The 18,067-nt window shown below is 39.3% G+C and overlaps 1 protein-coding gene across 5 annotated transcripts in view; it reads left to right on the plus strand.

Moving 5' to 3' along the window:
* LOC137651745 (transcription factor SPT20 homolog) overlaps positions 1-18,067 on the plus strand; it is a 589,276-nt gene that overhangs the window by 218,864 nt on the left and 352,345 nt on the right. For 2 of the 5 annotated variants that reach the window (XM_068384967.1, XM_068384977.1), the window contains exon 10: positions 9,829-9,882. The exons of 2 other annotated variants lie outside the window; for them this stretch is intronic. In XM_068384967.1, the coding sequence (XP_068241068.1) occupies positions 9,829-9,882 (54 nt within the window). The remainder of the gene's footprint in view (positions 1-9,828; positions 9,883-18,067) is intronic. One more of the 5 variants, XM_068384972.1, reaches the window with a different exon arrangement.

Below are 18,067 nucleotides of genomic sequence, written 5' to 3' on the forward strand. Positions count from 1 at the left end.
ACCTTTCGCCCGAAAAGTAGAGGATCTAGACATGGCTCCTCAAGAAACCCCTCACGAGGTAGGGGTGGACTTGGTCAGGGTGGCAAACCCTCCGGACCATCCAAGCAATGAGATGCTCCAGGTAGGAGGGAGACTCCACTTTCAGGCTCGTTGGACCTTCGATCCCTGGCCCCACAGCCTAATCAGGAATGGACTAGGATGGAAATGGAACAGATCTCCACCTTTATTTCCTCAATTCTTCCAACACTTCACCCCCTTACTGGAAGAATATACCTTAGAACTCTTGAACAAAAAGGTTATAAGGAAAGCAAAGTCCATTAAATTCCAGGAAAGGCTGTTTTGTGTTCCCAAGAAGGACTCGGACAAACTCAGAGTCATTCTAGACTTGTCTCCACTGAACAAGTTCATCGAGAACAACAAGTTCCGGATGCTAACCCCTACAACACATAAGGACCCTGTTACCGAAAGGGTCGTACACATTCTCAATAGACCTGGCAGATGCTTACTGTCACCTTCCGGTCAGTCGCCCCCTCTCCTCCTACCTAGGATTCAAGCTACAAAAGACAAAATATGTCTTCAGAGCCATGCCCTTTGGACTAAACATAGCCCCAAGGATCTTCACAAAACTTGCAGACGCAGTCGTACAAAAGCTACACTCAGAAGGCGTTCAGGTAGCTGCATACCTAGACAACTGGCTGGTGTGGGCAGCATCCAAGACTGCTTGTCTGCAGGCAGCCACAAAAGTGATCAAGTTCCTGGAACATCTGGGCTTCAAGATCAACTACAAGAAGTCTCGCCTCTCTCCAGCTCAGGAGTTTCAGTGATTGGGAATCCATTGGAACTTGCAGTCACACCGCCTCTCCATTCCACCAAAGAAGAGGAGAGAGATGGCGGGTTCTGTCAAGAGACTACTGAAATCCAACAGGATCTCAAGATGCCAACAGGAAAGAGTACTGGGCTCTCTTCAGTTTGCAGCAGTAACAGACCCAGTGCTAAGAGCACAGCTGAAAGATGCATCAGGAGTCTGGAGAAGATACGCATCAAACGCTTGAAGAGTTGTACAGAGACCGACACCGACCTTACTGCGATCGCTTCTGAGGCCGTGGTCGAAGGTCAAGAGCCTAGCAAGACCATTCCCTTACAACCACCTCAACCATCAGTAGTTATCCACACGGATGCCTCGACGGAAGGATGGGGAGGTCATTCCCCTCAAAGGAAAGCTCAAGGGACGTGGTCATCCCTGTTCAAGACCTTTCACATCAACATTCTAGAGGCCATGGCAGTCCTCCTGATATTGAAGAAGCTATCCCCTCACAGATCAGCCTACATCAAGCTGGTCTTGGACAGCGAAGTGATAGTGAGATTTCTGAATTGACAAGGCTCTAGATCGCCCTACATCAACCACGTGATGTTGGCCATCTTTTGCTTGGCAAGGAAGAAAAGATGGCACTTATTAGCAATTCACCTACAAGGGTTCCGCAATGTGACGGCGGACGCTCTATCCAGGCGAAAGCCGATAAAGTCAGAATGGTCCCTAGATGCAGACTCAATCTCCTTCATCTTGGAAAAAGTCCCAGAGCTGCAGATTGACCTCTTCGCAACGAGCGACAACAGGAAACTACCTCGATACGTATCCCCATACGAAGACCCTCAGGCAGAAGCGACGGATGCCATGTCCCTCAATTGGAACAAATGGACTCACATCTAACTGTTCCCACCAACAAATCTCTAGCTGAAGGTCCTCAACAAGCTGAGATCCTTCAAAGGGACAGCAGCAGTGGTGGCCCCCAAGTGGCCCAAGAGCAATTGGTTCCCTCTGGTGATAGAACTGAAGCAGAGGCTGTTTCCTTTGCCGGACCCAGTTCTGTCCCAACTGGTTCAGAAGTCGACTGTCTTCGCTTCATCACAGAGAACCCAAAACCTTCATCTCATGATTTTCTCGCCTTAGCAGTCAAGAAAATGTTTGGGGTCTCAAAAGACAGTATCGAGTTTATAGAAGAATACAAGTCAAAATCAACCAGATGACAATATGAATTGTTTTGGAAGAACTGGGCCTCTTTTGTAAAAGCAAAAACGCCGAAGGAAATCTCGATAGACTTTTGCCTTTCCTTCTTCATCCACCTTCACGAGCAAGGTTTGGCTTCCACCACGATAACTACGTGTAAGTCAGCTTTGACTAGACCGCTTCTATACGCCTTCCAGGTGGACCTGTCGAACGAAATCTTCAACAAGATTTCGAAGGCATGCGCTAGACTTAAACCTTTAGCCCCTCCGAAGCCCATTTCATGGTCTTTGTATAAAGTCTTGCAATATGCTTCAAACTTGAACAATGAAGAATGCTCCCTAAAGGATCTAACACAAAAAGTGATATTTTTGTTTGCGATAGCCTCAGGGGCTAGAGTTAGTTAAATAGTAGCCCTATCAAGAGACGAGGGCCATATTCAGTTCACAGAAGAGGGAGAACTGAATCTTTTTCCCGATCCTACCTTTCTCGCCAAAAACGAGCTACCCACCAATAGGTGGGGTCCTTGGAGAATCTGCCCTCTGAAGGAAGATGTCTCTCTATGTCCAGTAGAGTGTCTAAAGGTCTATCTTCGAAGAACTTCAGACTTCAAGGGAGGACAGCTCTTCATATGCGAAACCTCAGGATTAAACTTATCCCTGAAACAGCTGAGGGAGAAGCTCACCTACTTTATTCGCAGAGCGGATCCTGACAGTACACCCGCAGGTCATGATCCACGAAAAATTGCTTCCTCGCTGAACTTTTTTCAGTATATGGACTTTGATAGACTCCGCTCATACACAGGTTGGAAATCCTCTAGAGTCTTCTTCAAACATTATGCGAAGCAAGTGAACGAGCTAAAACACTTTGTGGTGGCGGCAGGTAGTGTTATAAAACCTGCCGTCTAGTGCTGCGATGAACAATTAACTGTTTGGGACTGTACAGTTATGGGTGTAAAGGTGTTAACACCTTTCAGAGTAATAACTTTTATTAAGGGTCACCCTGGTGCCCCTGGGACTGTTCTTTATAGGTGTAGAATCAAACCAATAACAACAGTGCCGTGCGTACATTCGTACGCAGTGTTTAAACTCATCCAGCATCTACCGTGAAATTATCTTAATAATTTTACAATGATTTCGAGTTGCCATGTTCTAATATATTTCTTCCCTTACAGGTGATGAATATATATGTATCTGTAGAATGTTGGTTGTAAAGGATATGATTCTATTTTAATACATTCGTTGTTATGTTTATGTTGTCTATACAAATAAATATAAAAAATGTATTTGCGTCTTATTCGCCCCATAAGTATCTGAATAAAACTATCCAGAGTTTCTTAATTATTTTTTCCTAAAAATAATGTAAAAACACTTGAATAAGCTTATACGTGTGAACATACTAATGGTAAGTTAATTACATTTGTTCCAACGTATACAAACCATCAGGACGACATGGCTATCTCACCCAAAAATAGATTTTTCACTTTGCTTCAAAATCCATTTTGACACCTACTGAATGAAGCCTAGCCAAATTTTGTTGAACTAAATTCACAAGTTCATGAGACCCTAGACATGCAATGAGAAAATATCAATTGACCATATCCAACTATTGTTCACTGCATTTCTCATAAACACTAGAGCTTCTTTCACTATTGTAAGTCCATCATCGTCAAGTTAAGTGCCCATATCAACAAAACCATAATATTTCTTCCAATCCTAATCCATTTGTTGTTTAATTGTCATTTCATCCATTATTGAGGAGCACGTTAATGGCTTGACCATCTTCTGTGCTGCATCAGCTTTCATTTCAAAGTAGAAAAGGAAAGATTGATGAAACTTGGTTGACCATCTACCTGTTGATACCACATTGAAATGGTTCTTGGAGGGGTCAAACATGTATGGAGCATTTCTTGTACATAACGGTAGGCTTAAGGAGAATAAAAGGGAAGAGTGAGGGTTTTATCTTTTGGGAAACTTAGAATAAAAGAAAATAAATGATAATCTAAAGTCCTAATTCACTTTGTAAATGTTGCCATAAAATTAATCTATATTATTGTAGACCCCTGCAATTTGTTATTCTTGTAACTGAAGGTCAGACTTATAGATCTAACTTAAAGATAAAATCTAACAGATGTCGATTCTTGGCATGCATCAATATGCAGAACAAGAAACTCTGCATTATTAATAGTAACACAAGGATAACCTTTAACCTAGCTAAACAGATGATTGACATGAACTGAGCAATTCCTGGTCTTAGACATTTTTGCTAACCAGTCACTGACTGGGTCGGCTACACTAATTTTGATTTAGAGCACTTTCTCCTTATCTAACCTCCTTGGTAGTGTCTAGACCCTTTTTTCTCTGGGGACACAGAAGACAGATATTGTCTTTCCCCATTAGGTTAGTAATCAAAATCAAATGTCAGATAATCATTTCTGATTTTTCCCATTACAGATGTATGACTTGAAAGTTAGGTATAGCCAGGCTGAGTGTAACAATGTGGACAACCCTCTTTGGCACCGCACACTCTACCACTAACATAGCAACTGTTGTGTCTTTTGGGCCAGAGGATTAAATCCTAAAAATTGCCCTATAAACTTGCCATTTCAAGGAGCTAAGAACCACGACCCCTGGGTAGTAAGCTTGAAAGGTCATGCTCTTCCTCTTTCCATATTAGTGGCAGGCTTTATGAAAGTGTTGTGCTCTTCGGAGTGTAGTACTAACCAGTAATGAAATATGAGATCTTATCTGCCCAAAAGGACAAGACTGTGGGGCTCCGGTATACCAGTTCTTGGGTCAGAGGATGATCTATACCCTGAAGAGGAGGGGACTGTACTGCAGGGACTCTGAGGCATCCCTTTCGGGCTTCCCTGGGTTTGACTTGCTCGCTAGTAATGCTCCGACTTTTATCTCTGAGTAGGCTACCATCCCCTGTGGATATCATAATTATGACTAAGGTAGTTGAGGCCTCAGGATGCTCCCTCTATGGCAGCTCTCTCCAAGAACTTACCAGTTCTAAGAGTTTCTGTGTTTCTTCTGCTCATTTCACATAACAACTTGGGGATCTTACAGTGCCTGGGCCCTGGGTCCTTTAGGTCAAGGAGGAAGCTTCAATGGGGGTGCATTTTCAAGCTTGTATCCTTTGTTTGGGGATGGGGCAGGAATCAATAAGAACATGATTTTCTGTAGATGTAGAAAAAGGGGAGACTGTTGGTAACCCCATGCTATCTGCCACGAGATGCGTCTAATGGCCTTGCACTAAAGTGTTTCTTTATTGAGTTGATGTTTCATTCGATGAATTGGAACTTTGAGTAGATTATTACTTTCCCCCTCTTGCACCAGTTTATTAAATAGCCATCCCTCAAGTTTTCTTCCCACCTCACAACCATAGAGGTGACATACAAGACTGCCCTTGACACTATGGTGGAACAAGTTTCAGATGCTGGGAGTTTTCTGTTCAATCGCAGCCTCTTTGAGAGGACTGTGATTTGGATAACAATGCCAGCCCAGAGGACACCTTTCTTGGCTAAAAGGATTAAGATGAGTGTAGAATCTCTAAGGAATTTGTTGCTGAAATAGGACTCCTCCATCCCTAAAGAAGGAATTTATTTTAAAGAGTTTACTCTGAGAGTTGTGTAGGCTTTACAGAACTGCAAGGGTTTCATGAAGTCTTTATACCAAAGAAGATTGATGCCTTGGCAAACATGAAGAAACTGAGTGAATGTTTCTCCCCGATTCCATACGTAATCACGACGGGAATTCAGTGCCCGGCAGACACTTCTTTTCTTTGGTGTCTTATGTTCTCTCTGAAAGTTTGAGATGCTGATGGATCACAGTGGGCCTGCTCAGCTATGGCAAAGTCACATGCAGGCTTTCCATAAATTTGCCAAGATGGAATACAATCTAGAAAAGGTAGAAGTAGAGGTATTTCTCTACAGCAGTCATCTCGGTGTGTATCATTTTCCTCAATTCTTGGTGGATAGAGACAAGGTGAATGCATTAACAGCTAACACTTCTTTTCCAGAGGTGTGAAGGAGTATTACAGACACCATTAAAAAGGTAGAGGTTCTATAAGGGACAATACTCTATAATTAGGATCAGCAGCTGTACAAGAGGCAGCTTGTAAGGAGACCTCTATCACAGAGGGCTCAACATTGGCTCTCCCAGTATGATATCATTTTTTATTACATTCATAGAAGACAGTAACAACCTTAGGGAGATGCCCTGAACACTCATGGATACTTTCAGTGGAAGAAGAAAGATAGGAAGCAGACCAAGGGAGGTCAAAGTTCTAACTTTTTTTGCAAAGGATCTTATAATGAATGCCTTCAGGTTGGGGATTGCCTCCATCAATTTGGAAAAAAATACACCTGTTCTTGGTGGGCACAAAGCAGTTAAAAAAAACTTTGGTCCAGTTATGGAAATCCAAACTCCCTCCACGACAAAATTCTTTGGAGGTTTTTTTAAAACCACCAAAACTCAACTAATTTGTTTAGAAAATGCTGGAAAATTCCAGGTCAGACTTTTCATTCTCCTAAAGAAAAGAAAGATTCAGCTGAGAGGAGGGTGATCCTCGACCTCTCCTGTCTCTACTAACACAGATGCAATGCATTCAAGATGACCATAGCACAAGTCTGCAAATTACTATGTAAAGGGTCCTTGACCTGTACTACAAATCTCAAAGTTGTATACTAGCATGTCTCTATTCCTCATCCCTTTTGCCCATAATTAGGGTTTCGGGTGTGAAGGTTGTACAGCTTCAGTGTAATGCTATTTGGTCTCAATATAGCTGAAAGGGTGTTGACAAAACTAGCAAAGTCTTTGATCAAAGACAAAACTAGCAAAGTCTTTGATCAAACTACAGTACTGCAGTTGCAGGGAGTTCAGGTCCTTGACCATTTGGCCTACTGGCTTGTTAGGGCAGAAACCAGAGAATTTTGCCTCATGTACATAAATCAAGTCCAACTTCTTCAGGATCTAAGATATCTTATAAAATTACACAAAATCAAGACTTTCCAGTGAAGGTAATAAACAGATTAGATCTTTGCTGGAAAATGTCAAAATTTCCCTTAGTGTATCCAAAGGGCTCTCAGAAAAGGGTCTTACACAGAGTTAGAATATTTACTTGTAGTTGTTCTTCCTTCAGACAGCGTATGGAAAGGGCTCTGGGTCTACTCCAATTTGCTTCAATCATTAACCCAGTTCTAAACATCAAGTTGAAAGGACCTCAATTGATTGCAGAGGATAACAGCTTGAAAGGGGCTCTAGGACAGACATTTCCCAGTTACCCATTCACAATAAAAGGATTCTCAAACTATGGTCCTCACCAAAGGCTTTCTTCATGTTGGCCCTGTTGGTCTTTCCCTATATATCCATGATTCTTCTCACAGAAGCATCCTAGTCATGTTTTGGCAGTTATACAGAGGAGTTCCTATGTTTGTGGGAATTAGCACCCTTAGTTTGCAGCATTTCACAAGTTTCAGAAGCTATGGCAGTTTTCTTATCATTGAAACTCAGGCTAAGGAAGAACTTGCACAACAAAATCTTAATCGACAGCTAGACTGCAGTGCTTTCCTCAAAGAGGGGAATCTTGATTAAAAGCTTTGAATGCAGCAATCTTTCCAATTCAGAAGTTTCTTTGTGAGAGAGATCTGTTCCTCACCCCAGTTCATCTGTAAAGTTTTTAATGAGTGCCTTGTCTAAGCAAACATCTCTCAATGGATATTGGATCTTGGATCAGAGTTTCTTCCAAAGATACTTAAAATTGTCTTGAATCTCCAAGTGCATGTGTCTGTGATGACAAAGAACCTCAAACATATGTGTTAAGTAGCTCCAAATATGGATTCTCGAGCAATTGTGCAAGATGCATTGAACTATACTTGAACCGATGGTCTTCGATCTATGTATCCTCCAAGGAGCTTGATTTGAAGGCTGTAAAAATCTTATAAGACTCCACAGGGGCAGATTTGCTTGTTGTTCCACAGTGACTGAACAGTCCATGGTTTCCACTCCTTCAGCATATTAGGCCAAAGTCACACCCTCTCTCACAATCAAAGAGTAGGGAGTCAGAATATCTTCAATTCCAAATGTCTGTCCCAAATACTTCACACCTGTATTTTTTCTACTATATACTGTATACTGAAGAGACTTCTCAGCTAAGAACATTACATATTTCATGAGCTGAAAGAGGTCTTCCATGAGACAATACCATTTATTGAGGAATGTATGGAAGACCAGCCCTCCTTAGGGAAAAGACCCTGTGCCAGATAACCCTGGACTTCTTTGCTTTATTTCTGGTCCTCCTCTTGAAAGATATGAAGCTTAAGTTATCAACAATTTTGTCATACAAATCGACCTTGACAGACATTCTCAAACGATCATTCAACGTGAATTTTCACAAAATTACTCTGACCTTCACCTTGCAAACTTGCCATTACCAATTACTTTTGTGTTCTGATCACTCGATAGAGACCTTGACTTTTGGTTGAATTAGATAATTTCCATATTACTCTAAAAGTGTTCCTTCAGGAGGCTGTATTTTAATATCCTTAGTCTTGGGAACAATAGTCAGTGGACTTGCATTATTTTACAGAGAACAGAAGTTCCTTTATCTCATTTATAGCATCTAGTGATACTGACCCTGGGTTTTCTTTTTTTTAGTTGAAAATGAAAATCCCTCCAGATGAGGAATCTTCATTATATACTGTATCGGTTTTACAGCCTGCTCATGGTAGCATCTATCTGGTGTCTACCCTGTAGTCATTTGCAGAGATCCATGTCTGCAGGAGGTAAACTGTATCAGCATACACAAACCAACAAGTCCCTTTCTTCAGGGACTATCCATGTTTTTATGATCTCCCTCCTGCATAAGAAAAGCTGATCCACTTTCCACCCTTTAAGCATTTTTTTCTTTACTGGTATGTAATTTCAGGATATCCAGAACTTTACAGGTTGATCTGGATATAGTGTGTTTATAAGGCATTACTTTAAAAAGAAACAAGGTGTTCAACACGCGTGTGTGGTGCCCCAGCTCAGTAGTGCCACCTTGGGGGATGGAAAATTGGGTAGAATAGAGGGACCCTCTACTGGATTCCATAACAGAAAGCTCAAGAGGGGCTCTGTTACATTTCCTGTTGGCACAAAACTTCATGGAAATTAGTGGAAATTAAGTAAGGAAACGATGGAATCTGCTATGAAATAAATTTTTGTAAAAAAGTTTCCCATTCTGATACAAAGTGACCTATTTTGTCCTATACAGTATCTTTAGAAAATGGCCAGAGAGATGGTTGTCTCCCCTCTTTGCAAATATTAAAACTGTATAAGCATAAGGGCTTATATTAACCCCTGATTTGAATGTGTTTTTAGCATCTGAAAGGTTGTCGTTATTATAGCCAGATTAAGGATCGGTCATGCCCACCTCACACAGTGTATTCTAGATGGTAGTAGTGCACTAGAGTGTACTCATTGTGACAGACTATGATGTCCATTGAGCATGTTCTTGTGTGCTGATCAACATTTGTAAATCAGCTTTGAAAATACCATTTAAATGGTAAATCCATCTCTGATATTTCAGGAGATGATGTAGATGCTCTAGTTGGATATCTACCGAAGATCAATCTTTATATTGAAGTTTTATTTATTTTATTTTTGATTAATTTATTATTTTGAATGAGTGACTGGCTTGCAGTTAGTGAGTGAATGTGTTATTTGAAATATTTTAGAATTTTTACCAATTTAAGTATTTTTTTACGGTGCTGAATGACCTCACCGGTCCCAGTGCCTGGTCTTTGGCCTTAAGTTTATAATCCAATCCAATCCAATTCTCAGCAGAGGCGACACGATGGTCATCTAGCTCCTTCTCCAGGGATTTCCTCTCATGAGGTAAGTGGGTTGACTTGTTAGTTTTTTCTTTTCAAATATATAATCCTGAATTGAGCATTTACTGTTTTAGGTAACTTGTCCCTTTTGGTGCACAAGTCTACCTTTTCATGCTCTGGAACTAGGCCTTGGGAACCACATAGCATGTAACCCTAAAAATGGGTTTTAACAAAGAAAAAATTATTGTTTCTATAAAACTCCCCTGATGTTCATTGTGCTTCACTCTTAAAGCTGGTTAAATGTCAATGTTTACCCTAAATAAAAAAAAAGTTTCCCATTTTAATTTTTTGTAATAAGCATACCTCTCTAGTAAAGTATTGAGTCAATCTGCTGGATAGTGGTGATTCTTTTTTGGGTGAGTATGCCATAATGACTTTTCAGTTCTATCGTAGGATTTATATTATTCAGACTATTGTTTGCCCAAGCTTTAGATGAAGTGTTTTTTATGTTTTTTGTATGGTTTAGATTTTTTGATACAGATTGCTGTGGGATGTAGTCCTTGGGTATTATTAGGAATATCTATGAGAGTTGTTCAAGGGATTTATTGCCAAGGAATCATGATCCCCATTTTCTTTGTTTCACTTACTGGAGGAAGGATTGTGATTTGAATAAATGTAGTGGGGAATTTGATTTTCTAACAGTTCTTCATATGAAGAGGTATGTCAAGCTGGTAGCTGGCAAATTAAAAGATTTCCTAATGTAAAAGAGCATTCACATTTAGTTTGGGGAAATTTCAGAGAAGAATAGGCTACTTGATTACAGTCGATATGATATCGTTAATGGGATAATGCTATTAACGCTATTAACAATCTTTTTAGGGTTGATGGTAATGAGCTTTGTAAAGTCTGAAATACTTTTCTTTTGTTTGTTAAATCTAAGAAGGTATGTAAGTCTTTTGATAGATTTTAATCTAACAGGCCCTATTTTGAATCTTAACCTAACTCATCACATTTTGCCAGTGTTATAGTTTACTAGTCAGTAAGAGTTTGATGGTGAACTGCGCATCATAGGTTTGATAGCCTCAGCATTAAGCTTTGCATCCTCAAATTACTTCAAGTTCATCTATTTTGAAACTGTGATCCAGTTAGCTCGATACGACCACCGGGGGGGAGATCAAATATCAGGCTGATATCCTGGAACAGAATATCCCTCAGCCCACTGAAGTAAATGCACATAAGTAACCTTTTTATACCTTTGTTAAAAGCATGGCATATCGTATGGTTCCTGTGGAATGGGTTAAACAGATTTTAAATACAGTATATTTAAACATTTAGGCAGGAACTTAATGATTGCATCATGTTTCAGATGAAAGTGAGCTTCAGCCTAATGTAGGCCTTGGTACTAATTCATCTATGATTTTTCATAGCAGTGTTAACGTAGTTTGTAGTACTACCTTAACTGTTGAAATGAGTCCCTTGTCTAGCTCAGGTGCAAATATTACCGTTAAACGTAAACTAAAGGAAAAGCCTAAAGTTGTCTATCTGGAGGATTCACCAGGTTTGGAGCCCAAAAATGAGGATAAATGGACTTGGGTGAGGTATTTCCTTTTTAATCATTAAGGCAACAGATTTCTGAAACATATCCAAGTAAATTAGTTAATGTAAATTCTGATATGCTTAATCTTCAATGCTGCCACCTCTTAAGATAACTTATAGTCCTAAGTTTTCAAATATTTTCATGGACAGAGTGAATAAATTATCGTCTCAATTAGAAAGAAAATCTTCTAAGTTTACTTCCCATTTGTTGTTAAGACTTTATCTCTCACAAGTACATTCTTTAATTTATAAAAGTGAATCAATTGCCTAATGTTGTTATTGCCCTAGATGTCTTTAACCCATTATTAATATGAGCAAAAGGAAGTCTATGAATACAGGTTTTTAGAGTTGGTTGTCAAAAGAGATGCTGTTTGGTGTTAATAAAGTGGGGAGTATACTTTAAATTTTCTCTTTTGAAGATTCAATAGTAGGTATTTTGAATTTTATGAGAATTATTCACAGGTCACTAGGATCTCAACCAGAACTTAAATTACATATTTTTTTATATATAAAACTATTGTGTATGCATCCCAAGAGGATGCAGCAGCTTTTTTGAGTTTTGTGGTTAATTGTAAGGAATAAGTGTGCTCCTCTATAGTATGGACAGTGTCTGATGCACAGAAATACACTATTTACTTCCCTTGTCATTGGACCCATATTATATAAAAATAGGATTGATAATGTTGTAGCACAAGTAGCCTCAGGATCTCAAAGATTGAAAATGGTGGTCAAAATGGATGTGCCAATAGGCATCTTTTAAATGTACATTGCAGGTCCAATCCCCATGGTGTACTAATTTGTGGATATTCCAGACAGTCATCATTTAAAATGGATTGCACCAATTGCGTTTGTGAAGTGATCCTCGATCTGTCTCTCCTCAGAGAGACAGATCAAGGATCACTTCACTCGTCTTTCATCAGTACACTGCCCTGGAAATTAGAAATGTGCACCTTTTTATGACTTTTCTCAGGTCTTTCTTACAAATAAGTCAAGTTCCAGAGCTCTGGCCTTATGTAACTAATAGAGTGGAGGATGTTTGCTATTCATGACTAATGTAACTAATGGAGTGGAAGATGTTTGCTATCCACAACTAACTAAGACCCATTGAGACTAAACTGTGTGGCTACCAAGAAAAAGTCCAACATTCCTGAAAATGATGGAGATGACCCCCCAACTCAAAGCTCCTCATTGACAAGATCCTCTGCCTCTATTTGATTTGCTAACTCCACTGTTTCCCTTGAAAGATCTCCAATAGCCTCTTATTACTCTAAAACCAAAGTTTAGCTGGGCCTGGGACAAGGCCTCACCTAGAAAAGGGTGACATTGCTGTCCTCATTTCTCTTGATTAAAACTTTGGTGTAGGACAAGGCTTGGTAAAGGAAATGGCAGCTGGCCTCTTAGGGAGGTATTTTTGACCCAGATGCTGGATCGTATATACTGAAGACTATGAAAGGAAACTATCTACTTTTTGGGGAAGGGCCAAAAACCATACTTCCATTTTTTTAAGTGATGTAGCCATTGCCTCTGCATGGGCTTTAGCATTGTCCACGAGGTCTTGAGGGAAGAGCAATTCGCACATTGGATCACTGTATAAAATTCCTCTGCCTCCACTTCCTCCAGATCAAAATCCCTAATGAAGTTCTGCAAGGCTTCGTAGAATGGCTTACGCAATAGCTTGGTTACAACCAACATGGATTCATTTTGGTTAATGACACTCTCTTGTAATAGAATTGTTCTAAATGAAAAATCCTCACTACAACTCCCTTGGAAGAGGTTAGAAAGTCTCCCAACACAAATGCCCACTAATCTAAGATATTCACTTCAGTAAACCAGGCAACAGTCCTTCCTAGACCCAATATCATATAACTTCATGGTTACCAAGCCAAACGTTATGAGATTAGCTAATAAAGTGGGCCTACCCAGCCCTTAAATAAGAAAAGATTCACATTGTATATGATTCCATTATGCTTGTTTTCTCTCCCTCCAGTACCCACGTCAGCCCTCCATCTCATGGCCATAGGATATTAAGTATTCCAATGAAATTATGTATTTTGGAACACAGTCTTAAAAATAGGTTTTAAAGAATCACTGTGATACGGCTGAATAAGTAGACTAATTCCACCTTATTACTAACCTTACCAACGTTATAACTGATAGGCTAATGGTTATTGTTTTGGGATTTAGCTAATATTAAGTTAGGAACTGACTGCAGTACAATTAAAAGTATTAATATCTACCCTTAAAACAGCTAGAGGTTATGCTAGCCGACCCAAGGTGTAGACACCCAAAGTTAACCTACCTTGGTATTTCCTAACCAAATGTAATAATTGGAACTCGTTGACAATGAAATGAAGTAACCAAAATGGCTCCGGCAATCAACAACCTCCCGTTTACGTTAGTAAGAAAAAATGTCTTAGATAGAAAATGTATTTATGAAATTATAGGAAAAACAATATGCTTAATATAGATGGCAAAAACCAAACACAATTACTTGAGTGGCAGCACTAATCAAGTGTGCTAATATATTCAATAACTAAGCCATGAAAGGAAGAAAAAACCTAAATACAGTTACTTATCTTAATATTGTTCTTAAAGGGATATTGAAGACACCAAGGTTATGATAGATGTTAACAGCTCCGACAACACACAGTAAATGGTGGTTCAGTGTTTTTTGTGATTAGATATGGGGGCGAGGACTGAAATGGTGGTTCCTTTCTGGGATGCTATGAATAATATCACTCATTGGAGACGAATTTCAGCTAATGAGGTGCTGAAGCAAGTTCAAATCAGCCTGAGCTTGTGAGTCCTTCTTTTACATATTGATACACTGGCCTTAGAGCAGTGGAGACAATATTGCTTGGGTGATCATGTCATATTGGATTCCTTATTCTAGCCTTTCAGAGGAAACTCCTTGGAAACCACACAGAACCTCACCAAAAATAAATTTTTATTTTGTCTGGAGATATTGAGCAAAATTGAGGACCAGTCCATCCTAGACTTGAATCTAATGTATTACAATATGTATTAACTACATGGCAATATTAGAGACTTTACAGCTTATTCCAGAGAGTATGATATATGATACTCTATTAATCTCAAGTTTCGGAAATGTAGCACTTGTTTGAGCTACTTCCAGATTTCAAGGAAACAACAATTTTGAGACAGGAGGCCATTCCTAGGGGAAGGGGAATGGCAGTATATATTAGAACTAAGTACCCTGCTTCTCAAGTCCTGCTATGAACATGGATGTCATGAGATTTAGGTCATAAATCTGTGGCCAGCACGACCTTGTAGTTGTGTTCTCTCTGTATCCAGACTTGGATGATTTTATGTTCAGTGGTCTTCTTACCACCATTACTAAGATATAAGATGACAGAAAAGCCTATTTTTTCCTTGTTGATAATTTCAATGTTCACCATGTGGATTTGTTGAATTTTGTTTCTCCTGATTACCATGACTAAAGAGTTTTGTATTTTGACTTTAAATGAGGCTGTGAGCAAATCATAAGTGAAGCTACTCATAAGCAGTTGGCCAGGGCACCAGCTACCCGTTGAGATACTACCGCTAGTAAGTTATTGGGTCCTTTGACTGACCAGACACTACTACACTGGATCCCTCTCTCTGGTTATGGCTCCTTTTTCCTTTCCCTATATATACACCGAATAGTCTGGCTTATTCTTTCCACATTCTTCTCTGTCCTCATACATCTGACAACACTGAGACTACCAAACAATTCTTCTTTGTTTAAAGGGTTAACTACTGCACTGAAATTGTTCAGTGGCTACTTTCCTTTTGGTAAGGGTAGAAGAGACTCTTTACCTATGTTAAGTAGCTCTTCTAGGAGAAAGACACTCCAAAATCAAACCATTGTTCTCTAGCCTTGGGCAAGAATATGTAAAGATAGGCCAGACTATTCGTTGTATGTGTACATAAAAAGAAAATCAGCAGTAACGAGAGAGAGAGGGATCCAATGTACTACTGTCTGACCAGTCAAAGGACCCAATAACAGAGTAGCACTAGTATCTCAACGGGTGGCTGGTGCCCTGGTCAACCTACTACCTACAATAGTTCCTCCTTTGCATAAACCAGATGGCTTTTTCATTAACTGTCCAAAGGCAACCCTTTTGGCTGATGTGTTTGACAGTAGCAAAGCAATGTGAAACTTGATCGTTCTCATTCCTGTTTTCCTGAAACTAAACCAGCTTGCTTAGGTCTTTGGTCCTGGGAAATTAGAATATGGATTTTTCCTTGGTTTTTTTTTATAAAGATACCTGATTTCTTACTTCTTTGGTTATCTTTTATTTTTTGCAGGTTACCAAGATATATTTTTGCACTTGTTGGCAAATTGGTAATGTGTATGTCAATCTTACAATTTCCAGAGCTGTACAGAGATCTTTTGATTATAGTGAGGAAGTTCATGTGATTTGTCTTGATTTTAGTGCTGCCTTTGACCGTGTTAATTTTGAGGCCCTTGTTTTTAAATTAAAACCACCTGGGAGCGAGTGGGTCTTTTCTTAGCATCATTATAGAATTTTTAAGTGTGGGGACAAGCTAGATCAACTTTCTGCTGGTCTCAAACCCAAATGAATGGGGAGCTGATGCCTGGTCTAGCCAATCGGTATAAAAAACTGTGGCAAACACTAGATAATGTATTATGAGTCAAGAAAGGAATGTAATATGACCAGGTCATACTCCGCAAGTGATGTGCTGCAGTATCCTTGATAGCAGTGAGACACATGCAAAGGGTACGACAAAAGTCACGACTGCAGTTAAAGAAGTTACGGAGGAGTAAGGATTAGAAAAAGAAAGGAAAGATGAGTATTGCAAATTGGAGTGATAGTAGCCTCACAGGAAAGAAAAATAGTTGCCTGATGTAATGCAGACACGATAAAGTTTGGGGAAGGATAGAAAGTTTACTGTGCAGGGGAAGATACAAGAAGAAATGGTGTAGGGATTATTTTCCATTTGATTTTATGGAGAATGTTGCAGGGGTCCTGCATGTGTTTGACAGCCTTATGTGCTTATGATTGTTGAAAGATCGGGGAGTATGGGATATGGTCTCATATTCCCTTAACAAGGATGTATTGAAGAGAAATTAGAATAATATATACTGTAACAATAGATCTAAGAAGTGAACTATAAGTGTTATCTGGGGACATGAATGCCCCTGCAGGTGAGAGTTCTGATGGTTTTGAAGGAATGCATGGAAGATGATGTTTTGGAAGAAACCAGGAAGGTGAAAGATTGTTAGTATTATCAGAAGCTATGAATCTCATAGTCATGAATTAACAGTTTGAAATAAAAGAAGCTCTCTGGTAACATATAAAAGTGGTTAAGAAGGAAAACATGAAAATTATTGTGAATTTAAAGGTTATTCCAAATGAATCTGTTGTAGCTCAACATAAACTGGTGGTGGCAGATTTTAGGTTGAAAGCCATAAGGAAGAGAAAAGTCCCAGCCAGGAATATGAGGATCAGAATTTGGCAGTTGACGGGGGAGAAGGCAAGAGAGCTCAGAAGTAAAATTGAAATAGCCAAAGATTGTGGTACCAGCAGTAGCAGAAGTATTTAGGAGGACAAGTGGTAAACATCAACAGGATAAAGAAATGTGGTGGAATCAAGAGGTTTAAGAGCTAAGGAAAAGAGTATTGGCCGAAGAAGGTGCGAAGAAGATAATTACCAAACTAGGGAGGAATATAGACAAATGAAGAGAGAAACAAAGAGAATGGTAGCCATTGTAAAGGGAAAAACCAGAAGAGAGTGGTAAGAGATGGTGTTGAGTACTGCAGGAAGAAAAGATGATTTATAGAATTCTAGAAGTGAGAAGAAAAGACAGGCAGGATGTAGGAGAAATAGGGATTATGAAAGATGAAAATGGAGATATCTTAACTGAAGAAGAGGAAGTCAAGAGAAGAAGGAAAGACTATTAATTACAACTATTAAAAACTGAGATTGAGTGTGAAGAACTTGAGAAAGTTCCTCCAGTAGAATGGTCAGTAGCAAACATCAGAGAGAGTGAAGTTTAGAATGCTAGAAAGAAAGGATATATAAATCAAGTTCAGAAAACTCAGAGATAAGAATATAAATAATTAATACAGTGCATTGGGAAAACTAGGCAAAGAGTGGGTGAACACACTATTGGAAAATATCTGAAATGTAGAGGAAATGCGTAGGGTCATGTAGTATTGTCATAGGATTAAATTATATAGAAAATGATGTGTTGAACTTAGGGAACTGAAGAAGAATAAACCTTTTAATCTTGTATTAAAGATATTAAAAAATAGTAGAAGGAAAGAGTAGAAATAGATAAGTGTAGGCCTACATGTTCAGCAGTTTAGGTTTATGACAGGAAAGAGCACAGTTGATGCTATCTCCATAGTAAGATAAGTCCAAGAGAATTATCCAGAAATGAACATGAAAGTTTACATTTGTTTTGTGGATCTTGAAAATGTGTTGAGAAGGTAGCAAGAAGGTTAGTCAATTGATGTTCAAGAAAGAGAGGAGTACCGGACAAGTTGGTAAGGTTGATGAGGAAGACGTATTAGGGGGTAAGAACCAGCGTACGGACAAAATGCGGGGAGGTTGAGCAGCCTCTTGTTCCTCATTATTATAAACATTTTGAGATTAGAAATGTGAGAACTGATGTTTGCTGGT

This window comes from Palaemon carinicauda, chromosome 1 (assembly GCF_036898095.1).
Source record: "Palaemon carinicauda isolate YSFRI2023 chromosome 1, ASM3689809v2, whole genome shotgun sequence".
Classification (NCBI taxonomy): Eukaryota; Metazoa; Arthropoda; class Malacostraca; order Decapoda; family Palaemonidae; genus Palaemon; species Palaemon carinicauda.